The sequence below is a fragment of the Alexandromys fortis genome, unplaced genomic scaffold, assembly GCF_014885135.2.
Source record: "Alexandromys fortis isolate MF-2015 unplaced genomic scaffold, M_Fortis_MF-2015_v1.1 scaffold_61, whole genome shotgun sequence".
Lineage (NCBI taxonomy): Eukaryota > Metazoa > Chordata > Mammalia > Rodentia > Cricetidae > Alexandromys > Alexandromys fortis.
Genome location: NW_026067962.1, coordinates 8846634 through 8873750, shown reverse-complemented (window position 1 = coordinate 8873750; position 27117 = coordinate 8846634). Strand labels below are relative to the sequence as shown.

General features: G+C 45.5%; 1 protein-coding gene across 1 annotated transcript in view; it reads right to left on the bottom strand.

The window, feature by feature from the left end:
* The window catches only part of Man2a1 (mannosidase alpha class 2A member 1), a 162562-nt gene extending 136450 nt beyond the window's left edge, over positions 1-26112 (bottom strand). The window contains exons 1-2 of the mRNA XM_050153440.1: positions 25028-26112; positions 441-692 (exon numbers count right to left, since the gene is read on the bottom strand). Coding sequence (XP_050009397.1) covers positions 441-692; positions 25028-25162 — 387 coding nt within the window. The 5' untranslated portion in view covers positions 25163-26112. The remainder of the gene's footprint in view (positions 1-440; positions 693-25027) is intronic.
* Positions 26113-27117: the final 1005 nt, after the last annotated feature.

Below are 27117 nucleotides of genomic sequence, written 5' to 3'. Positions count from 1 at the left end.
TAAATGCTTGCAGCCATGTGTGGAGGGCACTCTCCATAGTGAAAAGTATAGCTCTAGAGAGGAGCCTCCTCCAAATATCTACTCTGATGCCTGCTGTATAGAGATGGTGAAGAGTGACACTGGAATGTGACTGTTTCCTTTGAAAGCAGGCAAAATTATCACGTAGGCAAATTAAATCTTTAAGGATTTTTCAACCTCTACAGAAGATAAAAAGACAGTAAAGCAAGCGAAATGGCGGGGTTCAGCAGAAAATCGACAGAAGCGCAGGAGGAGTGGATTATACCGCTAACAAAGCAAACGATGGTGAGAACAAACAGAGCTTGGCAAAAGGAGAAACTTCTGAAGCCCAGAGCTTAAAAAGTTGCCGAATAAGAACAGACACAGGAGTGACTCTGAAAAACGAGCAAAAGGGCCGCTGGCTACCAGCGACTCTCCGTTACCTGCACATCTGGATGCTGGCTTCCACTCTGTGAGGCAAACAGACAGTCCTTGGGGTCAACCTGGAGGGCTGACTGTGAGGAAAGCAGGCGTGCCAAGCCCTGGCTGCCATTGCCCGGTGAACCTTTTGGACTGTCCTCCACGGACTCGCTCAGGTTGATGACTGAGTCTCTGATATTTGAGATGATCTCATTATTTTCAGCTAGCAAGCGCTCCAAATGGTCTATCTTCTCTTGCAATATTGAAAGCTGGCCCTGAAAGAAAAGAAAGAGGTAGCTATATGAACCGTGATTGTGGTTCTACCAAACTACGCAGTCACTCACCCTTCCCACTTCTGTAAGCACAGACGCACAATGGAAGGGCTGCTGGGACTGAACCGCCACTCTGCAGCCGCCATCTTTATCCAAACATATTTATAAAGTACAAGAGAATGACCAAGCTATTTGGGGACTGCTTCCTGTTCCGGTCTCCAGAATCATCGACACTTGCTATATTCACGAGTGAGATTTTAAATTTAAGCAAAATAGATTAGAGTTAATTTGCCGGTTCAAAAAAAAAAAAAAAAAAAGAAAGAAAGAAACTGAACAAGAATATTCCACTTTAGCCCTCAACAAATACTGGCCAATCCAAAGAAAAATCAGTTCATCCACTCTTAACTGCCATAGACACAAGCTGCCCTACCACATCATTGGGAATGCTTTTACTTCGTTTGTGTGACATTCAGGGCATGGTGGTGGTGTTAATTGATCCCCACATTCAGAGGCTTGCCATCCCAACAACCTTGTTTTACAGAACAGAGCAGCTAATGGCAGGAAGAACCATCTCTGACTTTGTTTCCATACCGTGTACTCAGTTCCAAGTATAGGAAAGAAACACACGCATTTCTCATGTTTCTGCACAACGGTTCTGAACTGAAAGCCCAGGGTTGGGCATAATGCCACACCGTGGGAAGACAAAAACACCTAAGGTATATACTGATGTCTCTGAATATATAAGATGACATTGTAAGAACACACACATGCACGCACACACAGACATAAACACTCACACGCACAGCAGCACACATATATAAAAGCCTGTGCACCAGGTTCCAGAAGCTCACCTTAGGGTTTAAAATAATATTTATCTCCATGGTGAACAATTAACTTCCATTATCAGAAAGGCAAAAAGGAAAGAAGGGAAGAGGAAAAAAATACCGAAATGTTCTAAAGTAGATCATCACGGGGTAGAAACAATCATGAAATAGACTTTAGCTGCTAAAAATTGAAAAAGAAAAACCTTCTTAATTTTCATTTTTATTATGTGCCTGAGTGTTTTGCCTGTGTGTGTCACGTGCCCTTGAAGGCCAGAAGACAGCATCAGCTTTCCTAGAATTGAAGTTATAGACACTTGAGACCTGTCCTGTGGGTGCTAGGAATTGAACACAGGTCCTCTGAAAGAACAGCTAATGTTCTCAAACACTGGGCCATCTCGTTACCCTAACAACAAAAAATAAAATAAAATAAAATAAAATAAAATAAAAATATAAGGATGGTTATTTCCAGGAAAGTATCAAAACAGTGAAAATAGTGTCACAAAAAGGCAGGAATACCCAGAGTGTGCCACCAAGCTTGGTACAATGACCTTGATCCCCAGGACCCAAATGGCAGGAGGAGAAAACTCAACTCCTGGAACTTGTTCTTTGACTTACACAAGCACATAAATAAATACAGGAGAGAGAGGAGGCAGAGGCAGGAGGATATCTGCGACTTCAAGGACAGTTTGGTCTGCCTCACAAGTTCTCGGCCAGCAAAAGTTCTAGGCCAGCAAGAGCTACACAGTGAGGTCCTGTAAACAGCTGAAGCTTGCAAAGGCGTGGTATTTAGTCCTAACACACAGCACTCGTGAGGTGAAGACCTGCCGCACTGGGTGTGGTGTGGTATGCCCCTCCCTCCAGCTCTGGGCACAAGGAGAAGGAAGAGTGCAGAATCACAGTTATCCGAAACTGTGGCTCTGAATACAGCTTTGGGAGCTGACAGAATCACGTCCAACCAGCTGAAACTTTCATTCTCCAAGTGGGAAAGCTACATGATATTCCAAATAAATGCATGTTCAAAAGCTACCTCCAGCTGTAGCTCCAAGTCCAAACCCCCAACATAGAAATGTTTAAGAGTCAAACGCACAGCATCTCTGTCCGTACCTTCCTAAACACGGTGTGGAGCAAATGGAGACATTCCTTCACGCATTATCACGGCACAGCAGACTGGAGCCGCTTCCTGAAATCGCTATGACTCATCCTGCTGAGTACTGGAAACAAACAGTTTCCAATGGGGCCTGCTCGCCACAGAGGCCGCAGTCAAGCAAGTTCCCAACCCCAGCGGACTCAGAACTTCAGCTTTGTCTCACACAACTCCCTAAAATGAGGCTTTAGTGGACTCGCAGAGCTTTTAGAGGTACTATGTGTGGGTGCCATATTTGAATGCATTCTTCTAGAGCAATCTGGTGAGGAGGGGGATTTGCTTTGGACCCACGTACACAGCCAAGCTGCCTATAGTTCAACCTGCTCAATGGGAGGGGAAAAAATAAAAGAAGCAGTCTAGGGAAAGCTTTTGCTATGAGGCCTTGGTCCCAAACCTGCATATTACCCAATACAAATATGAAGGGAGACATTTCAGGAAGAGGGAGCAGACAGGCATTAAAGAGGACTTTGCTTTCATTGTAACTCTAAAGATACAATTAATGACCAGTGCCTGGGATTTGATATTGAGTTAAGTACACGTAGAAAAGTATGGCCTGGGGCTATAGCAGTATTAATGGTCTAATGAAAACCATTTTTAAAGTATATTACGTACTAGAATAAAGTCTCCCTCCAAACAGCCCAAGTCCTTAATATATATACCTCATGAGCAAATTCTATACACATGGCTAAGGGGGAGGGGGGAATGTCGTGACCTAAAACGGATATACTCAGAGTGTGCATTAAAGAAACAGAAATGATAGATAACGTTTCAATTATGCTGGCAGGTCGAAGAATACTGACAGGAATATTGAAAATGACAGTTTTCTGTAGGGCAAGAAAATCACTTGTGAGAAAGGCACGTTAGCCTTTGATTTGCTAATCAGTTCTATAGGGAGGCGTCCTCGGTGCTGTACTGCAGACACAGACAGGGAAGAAGGTCGTATCTGATTTTCTCTGCTAGTGGTGAGAAACAAAAGCTGAGGGGGAACAAAACCACACGTATCAAAGACGCAGGGCAGAGCTAATTTAGAGCCTACAACAAGGTAGACCAGTAGACCGGGATCAGTGACCACTCGATCCTATGAACAAAATCAACGGCTGCATCCGCAGCTGGATCTGAACACATTGCCTAACGATCTGCCCCCAGGAGGACACTAGCTGCTGGTGACTAGTTACTGTGGTCACTCATGCACAGCTGATCCGACACCTTCTTCCTTAAGTTACACCTGGAAAGATGGCTGTCTTTCCCTCTCCCACCCCAAAGGTCTCACATTCAGAGGCGACGGCTCTTCTAACTTCCAGGTACATCTGTGTCAGCTGCTCGGAGGCCTCCTCTTGGTGCTGTTGCATGAGACTCCCCTTCGAAAGCAACCCATTCCCCGTGGTGCAGCTGTCCTCTGACACCGAACCACAAGAGGCAGCCAGTCCCATATGACTACGGTATAATATAGTTTAGTTTTTGAATATTAATTTTTATGTGTATGGATCTTTTGACTGAGTGTATGTCTCGGCAACTCATGTGTGCAATGCCCAAGGAGGGTGGAAGAGGGTATCAGGTTCCCAGGGATTGGAGGTGCAGACAGTTGAGTCAGCATGTAGGTGCTGGGAAGAGAACCTGGGTTTTCTGGAAAAGCAGCCAGTGCTCTTAACTGATGAGCTATCCGCCCAGTCCCACTATCTCCATTTTTAAAAGTCAGCCCCACCCCTAGGTGCCCCTTAACTACATGAGATGGCTGACTAGGATGCTACCTACCTGGACTGCAGGATCTTGAAAAGGGATAAAACACAATCATCCTTAGTACTGGGCCTCTTGCTGCATCTGTTAACGGGAGAAATCCAGGCAATGTAGCCCTGAATAGCATCACAGGGCTGGCCCTGTGTGCCTAGAAGCCATGTCTAGAGAAGCCTGGGCCAGAGGACTGCAGAGGAAACATCTGCTCTAAGTGGACCAGCAACACCTGTCACCAAGGACTTGCTTGGGGCAAAAATGCAGAAGGAGCAAATTCTTGCTTTGCCTTCTAGACAGCTCCAAGTTCTTCAAGTCTTTTATCTCCAGACTGTCGGTCACAGAATCCAGGCTCTCAATCCAAGCCTGAGTTTGGCACCAAGGGCTTCCTGGAGCCAGGGTCAGGGACTGTGAACTTGGAGGGAGGCAGAAAATGAGTTTCTGTGGCCCTGTCACCTGCAGACAGTCCATGTTTCATGGACACCTGGGGATTACCAAGGCCTGTACTCAACACTCCTTTTGCCTTATGATCCTCAGCTCGTTCACCTGCAGGCCCATTGCATTCAGTTCCTGTCTGCCTCACTAAACTGCCCACATAAATTCCCCAGATGCACACACTTCTCGCCTGATGCAAAGCATGCTGGGACCTCATCATCTCCAGGGCACACACACACACACACAGCAGAGCACCCTTCATCCTGGAAACGGCCATCACTAATTCGATTTGCGGTACAGTGTGCCCTTGGCTTTTTTCCTGTGGCTTACTAATCGGTGTCCTTTGCTGGCTCCTCTCTCTGACCTCCAAATGTCAGCCTCCAGGTTAGCTCCGGAGCCTGTTACCTCTCTACACTTATGATCTCATCCACTCCGTGACTTAAATGCCACGTTGTACTCCTGCCTCTAGAATTTACATATTCTGCTGATAACTCTGAAATTCACATCCTGATGGCTCTATTTAACATCAACCCTTAGTGCTGAACACACCCTTCTCCCAAAGCCACTGCCCTTCTCACACCGCCAGGAAGCAGCTCTGGTCTCCTCAGTAAGTTCCTTCAAAATGCTGGTGTCCTGATTCTCTCTCTGTCCTCACAATGCTGACACACCCAACTTATCTTTAAATACTTTTCCTTCCCTTCTCCAAACACTTGCTGAAACAACAAACCCCTTCCCCTTTAGCCTTCTCACACTCTGCCCACAAGACACCAATAATTTTCTGCATTGCTTCCATCTCCCTATGTGCATGTTTTCTCTTCCAGGCCTTGCTCAGACAGTGCGCCCGATGGAATATCCACTGCTACTTCCTTGCTGCACTGGAACAAAACTAAGATACCTGTATTTTTTATCACCGTCAAAACACACAGGGATGCAGTGTTTTTTCCCCAACCAAGCTTTTCCCTAATTGTAACTAAGCTCCAAGCCAGCTCCTTCTCACCAATTTTCAGTGCCTTCAGGCATACTTTTCCTCTGTACAATGCTTCAACTCTCCCTAAAATACACCGCTACACAGCCTTCCTGGCTGTTCTATCTGAAATAGCCCTCTGTACATTATTCTTTCTCAACTTCGCTTTCATTTTCTCTATAGCATTTTAGTGTACTCCTGCACGGCACCCCTCTTTCCCCACTAAGTGGGCAGCTGTTCTGCTCCCCATGCTTGATGCCTGGCACAACACCTGACTCGCAGGACCATCTCTGTGGCACATCATGGTCTAGAACAAAAAGGATTTGACATATAATCCATCAATCTTCCCCCCTCAAAAATTACAAAACATTTATAATCCTTTATTAAAAATTTTTAATTTTCATTGTATCAAAAAACAAATTAAAAATAAGAAAAAGTGGAAATGTTAGTAGGAGTGATGGATCAACAATTACAAATACATGCTGCTCTTCCAGAGGACCTGGGGTTCAATTCCCAACATCCACGCCAAGTAGTTAACAATTGTCTGTAATCCCAGCTCCAAGGGGGACCCAGCACCTCTGGCCTCTGTGGGTATATGCAAACCTATACACCTACACACGTACATACACACACTAGAAAATAATAAAACATTTTTTTTAAAGGAATGGAAAGGTCTACATTAATGGAGTGCTCTCAAAGGTCCAGTTGGAAGTCAGCCTGACTTGGCTTGGCACCAGGTTGACAGTCATGGCCTCATGAACAGGGTAGTAATTGTGGCACCCTTCGAAGGGCAAAGATTCCGAGTCTCCGCAGTTCAACTACAAGTTTCAGCATTTACAGCTCTAGCAGCTGGTTTCTACACACTGTGGAGAACGCAAAAGAAGGTTAAGGGGAAACTCAAAACAATGAATGCTTTGTCCCGTTTTGGTGATAAGATTTTTGCACTTAAGTTTCTAACTAGGCTAACTTCAGGAGAGATGGCTGCATGTCATGCATGTTAATATAACCACCAAACATAATGCTCTGAACCTCCCGATCAACTCCATCCTTTTTACCTCTTTCTTTTCTAATGATGTTGAAATCTGCACATCACTTTACTACAACAAGACCTTCAGATAAGGGTTGAAGAGATAGCTCAGCACTAAAGAACACCTACCACTAGGCCAGGAGACCAGAGTTCAGCTCCCAACACCCACATCCTGAAACTCCAGGAGATGTATTGCAGTCTCCATGAGTCTGTCTTTGACCGTGACCATTATGCAACACCAATAATGGTTAATCTTTTTCTAAACATGTCTTCATCAGGTAAAGCAAAAACAGCGAAGTAGGCTTATCACAGTTCCCGTGTTCCAGTTCTAGCATTTGCTCTCTGTGTGACCTTGAGGCAGGAACGAGGTGAACACACAGTGCTCGAAATGATTCTGTCAAGACTTCAAACAGAAGGAGCCACCAAGCACTCCGGAAGGCATGATTATCACCACTGTATGGTTTATCAAACATCACACTGAAGGACACATTAGGCACCTGCGAAAACAGCACGCATCCTGATGACTAAAAGTGACGTGTGAACGCCAGCGTCATGACCTAGTGTTATGAAACCCGGAACAAGTTACATAACCTCCCTGTGCCTCACTTTCCCCTGCTATAAAGTAGGGGCAGTGAATAACAACTAAACGGAGAGAGTTGTTGAAGATTAGCTGATATATGCAAATAAATTTAAATAGTGTTTACTGAGGTCAATAGGAAAAATGCTTACTCGAAGATGTCCATGCCCCAGTTCCAGATGCTAGAATATGGTAGGTATGTGGCGAAATGATGGTGATAAAATTTAAGATGGTGAGATTATCCTAGAATATCCAGACATGGCTCCTAAGAGCACAGGATCCTCGAAAGAAAAAGAACAAGGCCCAAAAAAGAAATAGAGAACAGAAGAGTGTAGAATGATGCTCCTGCAAGATCCCAGTCTGGGAACAGACTGTTCAACTTCTAGAAGCTGGAGAAGACAAGAAACAGCCTTCTCCAGAGATGGAGAATACAATGCCATTCTGCAATGCCTGAGCTTCCACCAACCTCCACCACCCCCCACCCTCCTCACCCCCGCCTCACACTTCGAACCTGCAGAGTCTCCATGTTTGTTTGTTTGGTTACAGTTAGAGCAGCGCACGACTACACCAGGTAATGACAGCACTACATGAGTAAACACTGAGAAAGCGTTCTACACTGGCGGTCAGTGGGAGCCGCTCTGCTTACGGTTCCAGCGGGACTGGAGAGACTCAGACTCCTTGCAGGAAAGGAGGGTAAGAGGGAACTGCAGCATCCATCCCCAGAGCACAGCTTGGTCAGACAGCCCATATTTGCCTCTACTCGAGTCAGCCTCTATTAGTAAAACTAATTTCCAGGGGGACTGGAGAGATAGATCAGCAGTTAAAAAGAGTGCTTACTATTCATACACAGGACCTGGATCCAGTTCCCAGTTCCCACAAGCTGCCTCAGAACAGCCTATAACTCCAGTTTCAGGAATCCATCACGCTCCTCTGGCCTCTTCAGGTTCCTGCACACACATGGTGCATATAAACTTACACAGGCACATACAACATACACATAAAAATAATAAATATTTATGCCAGGTGGTGATGGCACATGCCCTTAATCCCCACACTCAGGAAGCAGAGGCAGGCAGATCTCTGTGATTTTGAGGCCAGCCTGCTCTACAACAGCTAGCCCCAGAACAGGCTCCAAAATTACAGAGAAACCCTGTCCCAGAAATCAATCAATCAATAAATAAATATTTTAATTAATTTCCAAGAAAAGAAACATCAATGTAGTCATCTTGAACACTGTTTTAAAGTTGAAAGATTTAAAATATATTCAAGCTACTCTGAACCTCTGAAGGGGCAAGTACATTTCAGAAGGGATCTCAGCTTGCCCAAGAAAAGCCACGTGGCTTAGGCCAGGACAAGCGGAACAGCAAATGTGGCAGGAAGGAAATCAAATAATGAGAACAATAAAAGCAGATTGGTCTCCTGATGTTTGACAGGGGCAACTGGGTCCATGACAGCGTCACTGAAGGAAAATGGGGTGCTGAAGGAGGAGAAAACAGAGGGGTAGTCCTGCAGCTACCGGGTGTACAGTGGTATCAGCGTGCATGCAAGTCTGGAGCTGAAAAGAGAAGTCAAGGATGGATACCTAAGCAGCCGATATAATCGAGGATTTCAAGCACCGAGAACAAGTGAGATCGCCTGGAGAGCACACTCATGCCCGCTTTTTATCATGGGAAATGGCTTACAGGGACGTTCTCACACATCCTCAATTAAGAACCCCTGCATTTGAGCTAAATATAGGCACCGGTGTCAAGGCTACTGAGCATTATCTAGTCAGTACGCAGCCCTATCCCACCTATCCCGAAAAAACACTGCAAGTCAATCAATCCCAGGCACTTCACAGGGTTTCCTAACAGGACAAGTAGCCCTTCAAAAGCCCTCTTGACCCCTGGCCTGTCTGGTCACAGTCAACAAGTCACACACCACTGCTATATGGGTTTCCTAATGGAATGGGTTTCATTCCAGATCTGGAGCTTAATACACCTGGATTTCTTCCAGGAGACTGCGTGCAGTCATTAGTTCGTGCAGAGAAGTGACATCACCATGTGACCAGAAAGAATATTCAGTTATATACTGTCTTCCCAAAACTCAGTCATGACTCATAAATCTCCCACGTGCTCAAGTAAGACTGACAGAAGCCACTCAGATAGAGGTAGAAGACAAGAGTGTCACGTGACTACAGAGGTTCCTGGCATGTCCTGGCTGGGTACTCTGGGACCTTGTGACTGCACCTGGCAGCTGCTAGTCCCCAGACAGGATCCGAACCCTGACCAGGAATGACAGCACCTTATGACCACTCTGCTAGTAAACAGAGGCTGGGGCTCCTGGTACTGGCACTTCCTGCAGGCACAGATCAGAGCGCTGTTCCCCATCTCCACCCCACCTCCTCCCTGCTAGTCACCAGAGGGATGTTCAGATGAAAACCAAGTGGCTGCACCTGCACACGCCCAGGAACACTGCATGGAAGCACCTCCCCTGCACTGAGGCAACATTTTAGGCACCAAGTTATCATATAAAATAACAGTTTTGCAAGACAGATCATCTTTTTCAAACAATTACTGAAGGAAGTTGAATGAATATCTGGACTATAAAATATTTTAATAAAATGCAGCTTTACCACTTAGAAATCCACTGAATAACTACAATTAAGTGGCACCATGCAAATTAACTAGTGTCTAATAAGAGTTCTTTAATTCGCCACTTCCAAATCTCTTCCCCACCCTCCTTCTCCCCTCTCTGCTCCCCAAAATGATTACGAACGAAATTACTGACATTTCTCTCACGACTTACTGTAGTAGCATTCCAATTGTATTTTAATAAATAAAGACAGCCTGAAGATCTGAGAGCAAAACAGCCCCACTGGTCAGCCTTACAGACCAGGTTATGGTAACACACACCTTTAATCCCAGTAGCCACACTAGTTGCCATAGAAACTGGGTAGTGCATGCCTTTAATCCCAGCCCTAGAGAGGAATATAAGATGGGGGAAGACAGCTGTCAGGCGCAGTCTCCTTCTGAGATTCCAGGGGGCAGAATTGACATTTCAGACTGAGGTCAAAACAGTGGCTGGCTGTGTTGCTTTTTAGATCTTAAGGTTGAACCCCAATTTCTGACCTTGAGCTTTTATTAATCGTCCTTCAACTTCCTTTTAATATCTTACATTCTTTTTTAAAGCTTTTCTTTAAAAAAATGTTTTTTGTAGTTATTTATTGGGAGGACACTCACGTGTCACAGCACAAGTGTAAAAGTCACAGGACAGCCTGCAGGAGCTGGGTCTCTGCTCCCATCATGTAGGACTCAGCAATCAAACACAGGTTTTCGGGCTTGGGAGCAAGCATCTTTACCCACTGAGACAGCCCTGATACATTTTTATTCTTATACTTAGCATTCTGAGATAATCTTTTTTTGTTGTTTGTTTGTTTTTTTTTTTTTTTTTTTTTTTTTTTTTTTTTTTTTTTTCGAGACAGGGTTTCTCTGTGGTTTTGGAGCCTGTCCTGGAACTAGCTCTGTAGACCAGGCTGGTCTCGAACTCACAGAGATCCGCCTGCCTCTGCCTCCCGAGTGCTGGGATTAAAGGCGTGCGCCACCACCGCCAGGCCTGAGATAATCTTTGAAGAATGGATCTACTCCTCACCCAAGAAGTTGTATGCTCTCTCACAAGTCACAGGGTACGCTTTAGGTGGCAACAGTGTCCAAACAGCACAGTTCTGTTGGTGGATACCACCCCATTAAGTATTCTGGTCTAATCTGGTCTCTGACTTCTATCTATGCTATCTGCCTCTCTCTTTATCCACAAGGTAATTGTGATAGATATTTATACTCAACTCACTCTCCAAAGATGAAGGGTCTATACGGAATCTTAGAATCTGCTGGCAAAAGTCCTGTCAACATAGCAATTTTGAGAAAGCACAATTTCAATGTAAAAAGAGAATAAATGTCTGTAATGGGAAAAGCCAATCAACCCAAACAGTGTTAATCTATTAAAATAAATACAATTGACATGCATGAGATCACTTCTCATTCAGAAATGGTTTGGGAAAGCCTTTGAAAATGGGGTTGTTCCAGTAATACCACTTTTGGGTATATATCCAAAGGATGCTCAATCGTGCCACAAGGACATGTGCTCAACTATGGTCATAGCAGCTATGTTTATCATAACCAGAACCTGGAAACAACCTAAATGCCTCTCGACCAAAGAATAGATAAGGAAAAATGTAGTATATTTACACAATGGAGTACTACACAGTAGAAAAAAATGACTTCTTGAATTTTGCAGGAAAATGGATGGAGCTTTAAAACATTATTTTGAGTGAGGTAACCCAGACACAGAAAGACAATTATCACATGTACTCACTCATAGGTGGTTTTAAAACATAAAGCAATGAAAACCAGCCTACAAACCATAATTCCAGAGAACTAAGACAACAATGCGGACACTAAGAGAGACTAACATAGATCTAAACTACATGAGAAGTAGAAAAAGACAAGATCTTCTGAGTAAATTGGGAGCATGGGGACCTTGGTGGAGTGCTAAAGAGGGGAGGGGAGAAGCAGGGAGGGGAGCAGAGAAAAATGTAGAGCTCAGTAAAAATCAATAAAAAAAAAAAAAAAAGAAAATGAGGCTGTTATTAAGTGGATTATCAGTCTCCCCCACAATCTTATTTATAGGAATCATTCCCCAATAGGTCCCTTCTAGCTGTTACTAACAGAACAGACATGTAGACAAGCTCCATCTCCAGTCACAGAAACTCCGAACTTCCTGAGCATCAAAGACTCTAAAGTGTCACAGCATCTCTCCTATTGTATAAACAACATGCTGAACCAGCCATGTGCAAAGCAACAGCAGGTAGAACACAGTCCTGAATACCATGGAGGAGAGTAGCTCCACGGCTAAGACCATGTACTGCCCAAGTTCAGTTCCCAGCACCATGACTAACAACTCTCAACCACAACACTCCAGCTCCAGGGCATCTGATGCTCTCTTCCTCATCCTGCAAACACCTGAACTCAAATATGCATACACACACACACACACACACACACACACACACGCACGCACGCACAAACATATATTTAAATTTTTTTTGAAAAGAATACAATAGTAACAAATTTCTAAGAGCACTGTGAGCTGTAAAAGACACATTAAGGATATGAACTTCTTGAGTCTCACACTTTATTTTTTTTTTCAATAGTTACTAGTTAGATTTTCTTACCCTAAAAGTTCCCAGAAATGTTTTGCATTTCAAGTCTTGTAACTCTTTGGCCCTGCAAGTTTTCAAGAGATGGTCCTGGGCCAAAAGCAATTCGTAATTCTCCCACATTTGGGTCAGCCAAACCAGAGCAGCTCTGTCAGGCACAGTCTGTTTGGAGGGTGTTTTTAGCAAGATGACTGGCCTCCGGACCAACCTTGAGCTATCTAGCTGGGTCACTGCCTTTTGAGTCTTTATGAATCTCTCTCTTCATCCTCATCTCTCCCAACCATACACACAAAACAGTCTGTGTTCTGCCTTACGACCTAGGGAAAATAACTTGGTCCCATCAAGGGTGATAAAGATGAGACAGGTCTTTGCGGGTCTCCTGTTGAGAAGCATCTCTGAAACGCTTCCTCCTGGCGTCATCTTTCCATAGGTACGTTCATCCATGTGCTGGTTTCTGACGAACTGAACACAAGCCTCTTTGTTTTATTAACATCTGTTGCAGGATAATCTTCATGTGAGAAGTTCAGATCTTGGCTATAAGCAATGTGCTTGGCTCGGGGCTCTCTTAACCAGGCACAGGCCCAGAGTGAGGTCATTCTTCCTCAACTCTAATGACTCCCCAGTCGGCATCTCCTTCCTTGATCTCTCAGCCCACTTGGCTATTTCCATTAATGTCCACTCCATCATAAATAAAACTGAACTTGGCTTCCCAAACTAGCTTGTCTTTGCAAACAGTGTAACTTGTCTCCAATACCCAAAAAGGGCAAAGTCAAAGAAGAGCATGTGACTCAAACCACCCACCACTGCCGTTCACCCATCCGCTACAAAGTCTTGGTGTCCCCCTCACAAAATGTCTGCACATTTTTTCTCCTTTTTGACTGTAGCCGATTCGATACTGGAACAAAGATTTATACCCTTATGTCTGTTACATTACCTCACGCAGATTCTCAGCTGCCTTCCTGTTTCTGAGTCTTCCTACACACTGCTACCAGAATAATCTAGATTGAATATTCTTTTCACTCCCTTCCAGGTCTAAAATTTTCTACAAAATGAATTCTCTAATACTGCTCTCAAGCAGCTGCCTAGCACACACAGTTAACTCTGAGAAGATTGCCACCGCCTGACTCCCAACTCTAGCCTGACTCCAGGCAATACACTATTATATTACAAACTACTCTTTTGTTTTGTTTTGTTCCACATTTCTGTTTTTGAGACAGGGTCTCTCTATGCAGCTCTGGTGTCCAGGAACTCACAGTGTAGGCCAGGCTGACCTTGACCTCAGAGAATCTGCCTGCCTTTGACTCTGGAATAAAAGGTGTGCACCATGACGCTCCAAACTACCTTTTAAAGCACTGAAGGAGGTATCTAGACAAGGCATTCTCCTCAGTTCTTCTCAAACGCCCAAGTTCAGGACTGCGGGGCTAGCAAAGAGTTGTATTTCACACGAGCAAGGACCCTACCGCCTGCCAAGACCAATTGCAAATGTTCAACTTCTTCCTCTTCTTGAGTCCAGCAAACTAAGCCATCATCCGAACATAGCTGTGTCTCCGGAGTTCCCTTTGAAGTCTACTCCCTGAGAGATAAGACATGGGCATCTGCAGGCATGCCCAATCTACTGCCAACAACCTTCCCCGATCCCAGGACAACTAGACGATAAGTAAAGCACACCAACATTTGTAGATGTCTACGTCCACATGTCTACGTCATGTCACGATGTTGAAAGGCTCGAAACACCTAGAGCTCAGCTTTGTTCTTCACTCCTGGACCCCAGAATGTACACCGTGTATCTCCACACCCTGGCGAAGTTTAGCATGTCTTAGATATTTGACATCTGCCCAATATCATCCTAATCACATTATTGCCTAATGAAAAAGTAAACGGCACTTAGCTATCTGCTTCCCATACAATAATTATATTTCCCAAAGTAACTTAAGAAGCACTTTCTAGGTGAGAAGCATATCTAGTATGCCTATCAAAATCTCTATAATATCTATCATTCCGCTAAGCTCATAAACCTATGCTTGTAGCGGTGCATAAGAAAAGCCACTGAACCACAGCGTAGGTCACAGCCATGTCCAGGTATGTATTGGTGATGACACTAAATGAACTAGCCTAAGGACCCTATCTACACTCAGATTTTATACCTATTTTTTTATGCATGACTTATCTGGGATGCTGATGATTGCTAAAAAGAACGTTTTGCTCTGAAACAGCAAATTGTACAATTTTTCCCCCTAATACAGACAATGATTATAAGGATGATTCAGTACTGGGCCTCCATCCTTGAGTGTTCCAGTCACTGGTTCCTATCCTCCAGAGAAAGTCACCACAAGGCCCATGAATTCCATGCCTCTAGCACAAAAGAACCCAGAGGTCTACCCCATCCGTGCAGGACTGTCAAGTGGTGGTGTCATTAGTTGAAGTCTTGTTAAAGCAGCCTTGTCAAATCCAAAAGACACATATATCCGGGTCCTCTTCTCTCTCACACTTTCTTCTAGAATGTCCCCTGAGCCTTAGGTGTAGGCATTACTGTGCTGTGAATGTATCAACCCTATGCTCAGTTGTCTTCTGCATTCTGACCAGCTGTGGCTTTCTGTACTGGTCATCATCTGCTGCAAAAATAAGTTTCCTTGATGGATGGTGAGGGCTACAGGTATCTGTGGATGTAAGACGTACATACAAACTACACCAAACAGACCCAGCAGATGTGACTTATATATTTACAAATACACACACACACACACACACACACACACATCAATAATAATTAAAGAAAAAGGGGCCATGGATTTGAGAGCAAGTTGGGGGCATGGGAGGATTGAAGGGGGGAAAATGTTATATTTTAATTTAAAAATTGTTTTAAAAAAGAATGTAAACCTCCATTTTAACTTTTATTTAAGCATTTAACATAAACAAAGTGTATTTAAATCAAGCAAAAGATAGTAACAGAAGACCTCAGAGAGAATGCTGCAAAGGATGCAGAAGCCCAAGTACCCACCCTGAAGGGTGGGTTCCTCATGGGAATGGAGACAAAACAGTGCTTACCCTGAAGGAAATGTGGCAGTCTGAGCCAACATTAACAGTGAACAACAACTTGAAAGGACAAAACTTCTTTCTTTTGATCCCATGAAACCTTAAGAGTCCAACTACTTTTAATAAAACAAGATGCAAGAGACAGAATTTAATTATTTCCATTTCCACTGTCAGTAATATAAAAGGAAAATAAATTAGAAATAGACATGGAAAACAAAAGCTACAAGAAAGCCACAGCCCAGATGTGAACGAGATGAAAACAGCATGGTTTTTAACAGCTGGGATATAAGATATGAGAATCTGCTTGCCCAGATGCCAAATGGAACATATTGAAGAATGCAATAGCACCTACTTTCCCTATGAGGCCAAATCACCTGACAGAGTGAAACACACTATGCTATCAATATCTGGAATATTCATTATGTTTAAACATTTTGACATACTTTGATAAATAAAAATCATACACACTTATCAGGTAGAACATGTTGTTTCAAAATGCCCATGCAGCCGGGCAGTGGTGGCGCACGCCTTTAATCCCAGTACTCGGGAGGCAGAGGCAGGCGGATTTCTGTGAGTTCGAGACCAGCCTGGTCTACAAGAGCTAGTTCTAGGACAGGCTCCAAAACCACAGAGAAACCCTGTCTCGAAAAACCAAAAAAACAAAAAAAAAAAAAAAACAAAAAAACCAAAATGCCCCATTTGAAGCATTCAGTCAAGTTAACATATGTGTTAGTTCTCAAAATTAACACTTCTGTAATAAGAACCCTTGGAATCCACTCTCAGCAGTTTTGAAGACAACAATACATTGTTATTTTCCATGAATACCAGATTATACAATAAATCTCTTAGGTTTATTTCTCTATTGGAAATCCTGCATCCTTTGTTTCTGGTTTTCAATCTTTGTAGCCAATAAGCAGAGCATGTAAGACATAAAGTCCTGAAATGAAATGCAAATGATGTAAAGCTTGTGGGTAATAAGAAGACTCAAAGAACATGAAGAGTGAAAAGAAAAACAAGTAGACGGTGGTTGAAAAAACACTATCCAGTAGGTGGAGAGTTGAGAGCTCATACCTAATGGTGATAATTAGGAAAGCATGCAGAATTCTATCCTTCTAAGTTATTATGGATATCAAACAGAAGAATTAAGTAGCAAACTAACTTTTATAAAGGGGAGAGAAGAATCCCTAATCTTTTATGAAACAGTAGCTGAAGATGAAACAATGCTGCTTGTTATAGTACATGAGTGTATGTTAGATTTAGAAAGAGAAACCTAGTGGAGTGAGGCCCCCACAAAAGGAGGACTGGGAACCACTGAGCTGCCCGCAGAGAAGGAAGATTGCAGTTGTCAATGCACACTTCTCTGTGTGGATGCACAACTCTGTATCGATGCACACCTCTCTGTGGCAATGCACACTTCTCTGTGTCGATGCACACCTGTGTCAATGCACACCTCTCTGTGGCAATGCACACCTGTGTCGATGCACACCTCCCTATTTTGAGGGTTTTTCTCATATTATTCCTATGTGTATCTATGCCTTCACCAAAGTATTTAAAACAGATCACTGTCAAGGCTGCCAATTCTGATTCAAGATGAAGTGGTTCATTAAAAAGACCACAGCATAAGATCTGGTTCAGGAACTGTTTGCTTTTTAGAACAAAAAATAAATAAATACTTGGTGTGGGAGGTCCTTCTGTCTATGTGTTGCTTTAATTGGTTAATGAATAAAGAATCTGCTTTGAGCCTATAACAGAGCAGGGCATAACCAAACTAGGTGGGGAAAACTAAACTGAATGCTGGGAGAAAGGAGGCAGAGTTAGGGAAAAGCCATGGAGCCACTGCCAGAGACAGACACATTCAAACCTTGCCTGTAGGCCATGAACCTCAAGGTAAAATATAAAATAATGGAAATGGGTTAATTCTATATGTAAGAGCTAGTTAGCAACATGCTTAAGTAATTGGCCAAGCAGTGATTTAATTAATACAGTTTCTGTGTGGTTATTTCAGGAGTCTGGGCAGCCAGGAAACAAACAAGCAACCTCCTTACAACAAATAATAATGATGATGATAATCCTAGACCCGAAAACAAAGCCATCTGAAAATTCACAATACATACATTGAAAAGGGGAGAGAATAAAGAAAAAGAAAACAGACTTTAAAATGTCAACCATAAAAACGACTTAATGAGAGCACCACACCCATTTGGTTCAGATCAGGTGTGCTCTGACTTAAAGCTGGTGATCTGATCTCCAAAAGATCCAACTAAGAACAAAAGTAGATGTAAGCTTTAAGAGTGATGTCACAGAAGGGCGAGTTATTCTTTAGTGAGCAGACCAGCAGTCTAGAGCTTAGGCAATCCTCCGGACCACAGAGAGCCTTGTACAGTCCTGTATATGAAATAGTTTATGACAGATATCCACACGTGGGGTCTGCTTCAGCATTACTGACTAACCTAAATGTTCAGATTGGGCTCTGTACTCTTGCCATCCAGGACTTCCAGCAGCAAGACACAACAAAGTCGTGTGTTCCCATCATGAAGGTATAAACTCATTTTGTTTGGTTCATGGTCCAAAACACACACTGAGCAATCAAGTGAGAAAAGTTCAAGTTTTAGGGTCTGGTAATACACGTAATCTTAGCTACTCTAAAGGCTAAGGCAGTAAGAACACATGTTCAAGGCCTGGCTGTAGAGCCTGGACTACATAGAGAGTTCTAAGACAGGTTACATGATACGGGAGGTTCTTCTGTTTTGTGTTGATTTCATTGGTTAATAAAGAAACTGCCTTGGCCATTTGATAGGCCAGCCGTTAGGTAGATGGAGTAGACAGAACAGTATGCTGGGAGGAAGAGGGAATTGAGGTATTAGCCATGCCTCTCCTCTCTGGGCAGACGCCATGGATCCAGCCGCCAGGTCAGACATGCTGAATCTTCCCCGGTAAGCCACCACCTCATGGTGCTACACAGATTATTAGAAATGGGTTGATCAAGATGTGAGAATTAGCCAAGAAGAGGCTAGATATAATGGGACAGGCAGTGTTTAAAAGAATACAATTTGTGTGTTGTTATTTCGGGTATAAAACTAGCCATGTGGAAGCCGGGCAGGACAAAAAGCAGGCCCGCAGCTCTTACTACAGTTACACAATGCATTAAGACCTTGTCTCAAAATAAAAAAGTATAAAGACAAAGGGAAGGGAGATGGGAACGTGGTTCAGTGGGAGAATACTTGCCTGGCATGGGTAAGGTCCCAGGTTCAAGTCCCAGTACACTAGTATATCAGTAAATAAATGGTCAATTAATTAATTTTAAATCTCAGGTGATATACAGGAAGTAGTGCATTATGCATGTATATGCATTAACATGGATGGTCCCCAAGGATACCTGGAAATCTATGTAGCAAGTAGACAGACATAAGGTTCAAGACACAAATTTTGACCAGTGTTTATTTAATAGCCAGTTTATAAGAATGTTGCTTTCAGTGACTCTACTCCTTCAGCATACTGTTTGCTTCCAACAACAGAGAAGAACAGCTTAAACCCAGGATTGCCAAGTCCTTTTCTGAGAAATGTCAGGTAAATATTTTAGGTTTTACGTTTTCTGCCCAGCCACTTCACTGGGCTAAGAGGGTTCACACACAACTAGCCACGGAGATGCCATGAAATGAAAAGAACTACTCAGAAATGGGAAAAACCACTCTTAGCTGCCGCAATACAAAAAGAGGCACGAGGTCAATCTGTTTCACCATCAGCTGCCTCGGGCGTGAGGACAACAGAAAAAGAAGACGGGGTTTCACTAAGACCTTCCTCGTTTTCCTGCTCATGTCTCCAATCCTTCTTCAAAAATACCACTTGGAAGACAAGTTGTAATGCACAGTAGGAAAGACTGTATTTCCCAGTTTCCTCCTCTGCATTTCCCCATCCCAAGAGGGCACACAAAATGCAAGCACCAGAATCATCAGACTGAACAAGAAATCCAAGCTGAGAAAGTTTCAGACTCTCAAATAATGCTTGCGAATGATTTTATACCACCTTATCGCTGATCGATAGAGCTTGCCTTCCCATTCCAAAAGGCAAGGAGAATAAATCTGGACTGCTGCCAGCCTCCAATGGGCTTGGAACACCACCTAATCGCTATGACGTGCACAGAATGTTTTTATTAGAATGTACACATCCAACTGGTAAACACGAAGAAGGAAAGTTCTGTCTGTTAACCTTCCCCTTTTCCCTTTAATTTGTATAAGAACATAACGTATCCTTATGTTTTCTGTAACATATTGCAATTTACAATCTTAGATATGTAACTGAATTTTAGGCACCCAGAAAGAAAGAAAGAACAGAGTAGGAGCATCCAAATATGCTATTTATCTTTCGGAGCCTTAGAACTAGACCTTTTCAATCACTCCTTCCTAAAATGCAAAATGCCCAGAAAGTATACTGTGTATAAAAAAAAAAATGGCCTTTGTCCAGACCTCAGGCAAACTGGTTTTCAGAGGGGACAGTTTTTCCCCCACCAGAGGCTATTTATATCTAGCAGATGTCTGGGGACATTTGTTGATTGGTACAAATGGGGGACAAGAAAGGAGACAAGTGGCTGCTTGCATTACCGCAGAGACAAGCCCCAACAGCAATTGCCAGACCCCAAAATGTATCAACAGCAAAGGGGTTAAAAAAAAACCCAGACTAAAGGAGCAGAAAGATAGTGTGTGCAGTTATAAACTCAAGTGCCTCAGTACTGGCCTTTTCCGTAGGAAACACTGTTAGATCCAGAAACTGAACACCTAAAGACTGATGGTGTCTACTATCTGTATAAAAGGATGAACGATATTACCTTAAACACACACTCTCTCTCTAATACACCGTCTAGACTTACTCAACAGACAGAATGTATTCATATCAAGTAGTTTATTTCTTCTATTGTCCACCTCATAGCATCCCTCTCCACAGGTCTAGAGAAACACTATGAACAGCTGCTGCCACATCGGGAACAGGAGCCAGAAATAGAGCAAACCCTTCAGAAGTCAGAAACCACAGCTCACCTAACAGATGACTATTAGCCTTTGATTTTCTTACGGGGTTGTCTATGGAAATAGGGAAACAAGGGGAAACAAAACCTCTGAGTGGAGAAAGCTGGAGACCAGAGGGGACCAGCAAGAATGGCCCCTTGGTCTTCTAGGTAAACATTTTAACGTCACAAAAACCAATAGCAAGCTCAGAGTAAGAAAACCCACAAAAGGGGTCAATTTCATCAATGTTCCGTCCATACTGCAGAAATTCCTTAAGGCTAATGAATGACTAACAGAACAATCCCTTTCCAATAAACAGAATCTTGACACCTGTTATCAAAGTACTTCCTTGGGTCTTGATTCAGGAACAATATACATGCAAATCAGTTTTTAAAATAAAGCCTTCAGATCAGATACAGCCAGGGCATCTGGTTCAGCTTTCCCTCAGAAGCCCATGCCTGAGATCTGTGCTTGGCAGAGGAGTCCCAGAAGACTACTGACCTTGGGACGGGATGGAAGGGACCCACCTCAGAGAAGATCCAGAAGACTACTGACCTCTGGAGAGGATGAAGGGGACCCTTAAGATTCTTAAAGTTCTTGAATTTCTAATCATGGTTGCCATCAAAGCTCCACCCTTTCCCAAAAGTCCTAGATCTCCACCATAACAGCTCAGGAAACCAGAGAACCCCCGCTGTACTCCCTACGCAAACCCCAGCAGCAACAGCTATTGTCGCAAATACAGTGCCCTGGTGGCGGTGGGAGAGGACTGTCATAGATACATCATGCTTCAGACTACACGACTTATAGAAACCAGGAAACAGCAGCTACGACACGAAGGTCCTCATGCCTACTGCCGCAGATCCATTTTTATTAACATGTTCTCTGCTGCACTTGAACACTACTAGCGTGGTTTTGGTTGTGTGAGGAGGGTGTTCGCTTAGATGCTGGTAAGGTCTACTGCTTAGGCTGGCCCAGGACATGCATCCATACTCCTGCCTCAGTTTCCCAAATGCTAAAAGATGCTAGTGGTGGAACGCATTTAAATGGGTTTCTATATAGACATCTAGTTTCAAGGATTTGCTTAAGGCATCAAATCCCTCCCATAAGGGCTTCCAGATCACGTACTTTTCACATTTTCATTTTCTCCCTTGACAAATGTTACCTGAGCCCAACAAGCAAGTCTGGCCTTCACCTGCACATTTTTCATCATTGTCTAACTTCCACAGGGATTTCAGAAGCCAACATTGGTCCCCATGTCTGATGATAAACTAGTTAAAGACAGTGGCTGTTACAGATCCTCATTCCTTGTTTGAATCCTCTGGATGCAAGCACAAGACTGATGCTTTTTCCTGGTGGTCGCAGGAGCAACTAGGGAAACTGCCTGGTGGGATGGCCAGCCCTTTCAAGGAGATGGAACATTTCTCAGTCTCACCTGCTCATACTCTCATAGCTAGCATTAGGTCCCACCAACCTCTCATTCAGATTGGAGGGGTTTTTTTGTGGAGGAAGGGTAACTAGCCTTTGGTTTTGCTTTTTGTTTCTTTTGGTTTTTTTTTATTCAGTTATTTTTATTGTTTAGCTGAATCAAAAAGAACCCTAAGAATATAGCCACCTGCAGCCACAGCCTTAAAGAAATTCTTAACACTCAGGGAAAGACCTCTGGGTAGTTTCCCCAGAGGCAGGCAGGGTTCTGGGGGTGGGGCGGGGGCAGAGCTAGGTTGGGGTGTGTAGAAGTGGGGGGCGCTAGGGTGGGGGCGCTGGGAGCTGGAGTGGGGCAGAGCTGAGGTGCTGTGGAGTACTCTAGACCCAGGACTGATCAGATGGCAGGAAACAAAACTGCAAGAGTGGAAAGAACAAAAGTCCAAAGGACTACAAACAGATTGCTCTCAACCTGGGATGGTCTTAAAATGCTGTCTGCATACTAGATGAGAAGCACACCTTAATGAAGTTACCACATCAAGTGAAAGAAACTAGAATTGACGATATAACCTCTGGTGGCGTTGTTACAAGACACAAAACACACACACACACACACACACACACACACACTGGCAAAATGGGGGCTACTTAAACTCAAGAATTCACCACCAAAACCTGTTCAAGAATCAGACTGCAACGCAGTTTTTGCTATGCCTGGTAGTGTTGTGCAATTAAAGTTAATGTATAGTTTAGATACAGAAAAAAAAAAATTTAAAGAACGCACATGTTGGGTGCTCTGCTTCGTAATGGTTCTCGTCGTAATAATGTTTGGCTGTGAAGTAAGTTAGAAGACATTCTGGGAAAGCATAAACCCAAAGCGGCAAACGTGCCAGCAAAAAGACCACATTCATTATGCCTTCATAATAAAAGCTACTTTTCAGGGGCCGGGAGGTCATAAGCTAGACTGACACCACCAGGTTTGTTTCTGCTGGACACAAATCTGGCAACAAGCAGGCTAGAGGCTCCCAGGAGGAAGATGGCTCTATGGCTCTGAGATGACATTCTTAAGAGCTGCCTGTTCCAGTCCCAGATTTTGTCTGTGTGACCTCAGCATGGTAAAGTCTCAGCGCCTGCCTCCGCTCCCTGCTCCTTCCACTGACTGAATGGTAGTTGGGGAAATCAAGTTCATCATGTGACGCACTCTTGTTAATGCCAAACACATGATTCTCAGGCTTCCAGAAAGGGCTTACAAAGTCTATCCACTAGGAGATTCCAAGGCCCACCACTACTAAACCTTTCGAGTGAGGTCCAGATGAGAACCAGGCTACCACTCCCAAGCCCTCTCTCCCTGTCCAGAAAACACCCATTACAGGCGCCTCTCTGAAAACCCACCTCCATGGCTCTAAGCAGAACTTCCACTTCTCAGTGAGCAGGGGCTCATATGGAAACGGGAGAAAGGAGTGCTTAAGATTCCTCAGTGACTGAATGAGTCACTCACTGCTTTAGAAACAGAGGGAAATGTCAAGGTTGTCAGAGAACCCCCGTGCAGATGTTAGCATAAATCATGCTCAAGTGATCACCGAGCCAAAGCCAGAGGATGTTATGAAGACATCACTAAGTAAAAGGGTACCTGTTTTATATTTCCTGTAAAGGAGACAATTCTGAAAATGGGGTTAAGAGGATCACAGTAACTTTTAAACTCCGAAATTACAGAGAACTTGGAACACAGCTCAGAACTCCTGGGTTCTGGCCATATGGATTTTCCTCTTGTCAAACTATTTACTTCAGCCTCATCAACAAGCCTGGCGCAAACTCCACGTTCAAGATTTAAAGGCAGCCAATAGGGCTTGTAATATATTTTCTCTATCATACTACCACCTAGGGAGAGCAGACGCTGTAAACATTTGGAAACATCTGTCTGCAGCCAGGTTTTCAATTCCACTCTTCTAAAAATTATTCCTCGTGTTCTGTACTAATGGCAGAATCCCTAAGACCTCGTTGTCAATTTCATAATACTTCAAATGGAGCATTACTTTAATTTCAGTTCCCACCAGGCCATTAACCCTAGCACCGCAGAAGGAACGGCAAGGATAGTTTTCAATCATTTCAACCGTGAAAGGAAAAAAAAATTAAACATCAGCCTCATTGGAATAGGTCATAGATTTTTCTAGTCGACTGGCTGTTAGCTTGTCAATATTTGAATTCTTCAGAGTTCTCCACACCTCATCTGCTTTCACTGAAATGTCTGTGTTTCACCTGCAAAGAGCAGCTATAAAAGCCACTCGCAATCGCAGCGTGGGAACCTTCCAAACAGAACCCATTGCATCGATTTGCTTATTTTTAGTAACTTTTCCTGAAAGAACTGGGTGGGTCTTTTTCCCCCCTCTGCCAGTTTGATCACCCCGCACGGAACTGAGCGCCGCACAGCTTCCAGCAGGAGTATAACACGCGCTTCCCGGCTCTGCTCCGATGTAACAGCTGAAGAATGACGACACTAAAATCAACGCTACTATCCACCTCCAAAAGGGTTGCAACAGGAAATAAACTTTCTATGTCTTAAGAGGCAGTGAAGGGGGACGGGGGCGAAAAACAGAATTTTTTTTTTTTTTAGGTGGGCTAGGTGCGCTACGCTTCCGGTGTGCACAGGGGCATCTGAGCAACCTCCAACCTCTGGCAGCTTTAATCCTGAGCTAGCCGAGGAAGCGACCCACAGACACACTCGTGCGGCGCCGGTTCCCCGCCAGCAGGTGCCCGAGGCCACTTCCACACGCCCGGGTGCGAATGCCGGAACAAGGCCACTTCTGGCGAGCGCCAGGCTGCCACTGAACGACGCCCAGCACTTTGCGAACTCGGGGGTCCGAGCGCGGCACAGCCTGAGCCGGAGCAGGCTCTGCCGAGCCGTCGGGTGTGGCCTCACCCTGCCCCGGAGCCGAGCTTCGGCGAGAAGTGAGAGTCCCCAAGCTAGCCCTCTGGTCCCGCGCCCTACACCAGGTGCTTACCTGCGGGAAGGAGCCCTCCCGGCGCGGGCCCCGAGGGTAGTCCAAGTGACCCCTGTCCAGCATCAGGTAGAGTGAGAAAATTACGACGCAGAAGATCGCGCTTCCGAACACGGTGAATTGGCGACTTAACTTCATTTTTTTCCTCGATAGACTCGGGGCCAGGACACGGTCCTCACACGAAAGAGGCAGAGGAGTGGCGACTCCAGCCGGCGATCGCCGAAGGCTCTCTGCTCCGGGCTGCACACCCTTCGCGCTCTACAGCGCGAGTCCCGGCCGCGCTCCGCACCTCGTTCCCGGAGCCACCACGCGCCCTCGGCCTAAGCCCTCCGCTGCCTTCCCCGGGGCTGGTCGTCCCTGCGAGGCGGACTCCTGAGCAGTCAGGAAAGGGTCCCCACAAACTTGCTCTCCTGCTGGGGACCGACACCCGGTAGGGCGCGCGGAGCCGGCAGAGGAGAGGTCGCTGCCCCGACTTCCTGCCACCGCCGCCACGACTGAGTCGGCAGGAAAAGTTTTCTCGACAAGGGCAGGCGTGTCCTCGGCGCCCAGAGAACGCGCGGGTTCCGCGGCTCCCGGGCCGAGCGTGCAGCGCTGGCAGTGAGGAGCGCGCGCGCCGAAGGAGGAACTGGACCTGGAGGCGCCGTGCCCCACAACTTAGCGCCGGGACACCCAGGCCCGCCCCCGCCACACCGCCCCCGCGTCCCCGCCGGAGCCCCTTCCTGCCTCGGCTACTGCGGGGGCCCGGCCGGGGTGTACCCTAGGTTCCGGGGCGCTGCGATCTAGGACTTTCCTCGGGGTGTGTGTCCGTTCCCCGGCCTCTCCCGGCCCCCGCGCCGCCCCTACCTTCCCCCTCCCGGGCCCGAGCTGCACGCGGAGGGCGCAGGGGGCGGGCGGCGCCGGGAGGAGGCAAAGCAGAGCCAGGAGAGGACCGTCCCCGGAGAGGAGCCCGCTCCAGCTGCAGCCCTGAGCACCCCCTCCTTCCCGCCCCGAAAACGCGGAGATGGCGGCGGCGGTCGCGAAAGGAAGAGCCGCTTCCCCAGCGCCACTCGGCGCTCCGGGACCGCCCGCCACGAGCCTGAGGAGACGGTAGCGGCGGCGCGGCGGCCGCTGGGTCAATAGGCGCCCGTAGCCCTGGAGCTGGGCAGCCGGCTGGCCCCGCCCCCTCCCGACGCGCCGGGATGAGGGGGCGGGCCCCCTGGCGCCCAATCACAGCGCGCCGCCCGCCAGGCCCGCCCAGTGCCTGCCTCACTGGGCCCTGACAGTAGGAAGACCTCGAGAGGCTTTGGTGACAAGGGAGGCGGCTTGGCAGGAACCGGGGCCAGCAGTAGCCGGCGCTCCATAGCGCCTGTGGGTCATGGCCCAAATTCCATCCTCTGGTCGGGTCTCCTCTCCTGCAACACCCAGACCAGCCTTGGAAAGGTCGGTGAAGGGCTGCTGTCAGGAAAGGTAGACAAGAAATCTGAGGATCCTCTTTGGACTCCTCTCTTCCTCCTTGGCTTTTGGCGACACCCTGGTGAAACCTGGGAGCCAAAGAGGCTGACGAAGCTTCATCCAGGCAGATGTAGACATCAGTCGACCAAAATCTAATGAGAGGGAGCAGAGAAGAGCTTGTGCCGACGGTTGAATTATAGCCTCTGGGATCCAAATTCACCCTTTTTCCCTGCGCTGGGAAAATGAATCTGGGCCTTTGGAGTGGGTTTAGCTTCTCCTTCTGGGACATTTTGTCAGTAGAGGGTGCTGAAGAGACATTGCAGGAAATCAAGGAACTTGCTTCCTGGTTCTGATATATTTGATAAGTAGTTTCTCCTAGCCTACCTGACTTTTTCAAGTCCCAAACTCCTCGGTGGCCGGCAGGGTTTTTTTTGTTTGTTTGTTTGTTTGTTTGTTTTGTTTTGTTTTTGGTTTGGTTTGGTTTGGTTTTTGGTTTTTCGAGACAGGGTTTCTCTGTGGTTTTGGAGCCTGTCCTGGAACTAGCTCTTGTAGACCAGGCTGGTCTCGAACTCACAGAGATCTGCCTGCCTCTGCCTCCCGAGTACTGGGATTAAAGGCGTGCGCCACCACCGCCCGGCACTAGCTCTTTTTTTTTTTTTTCT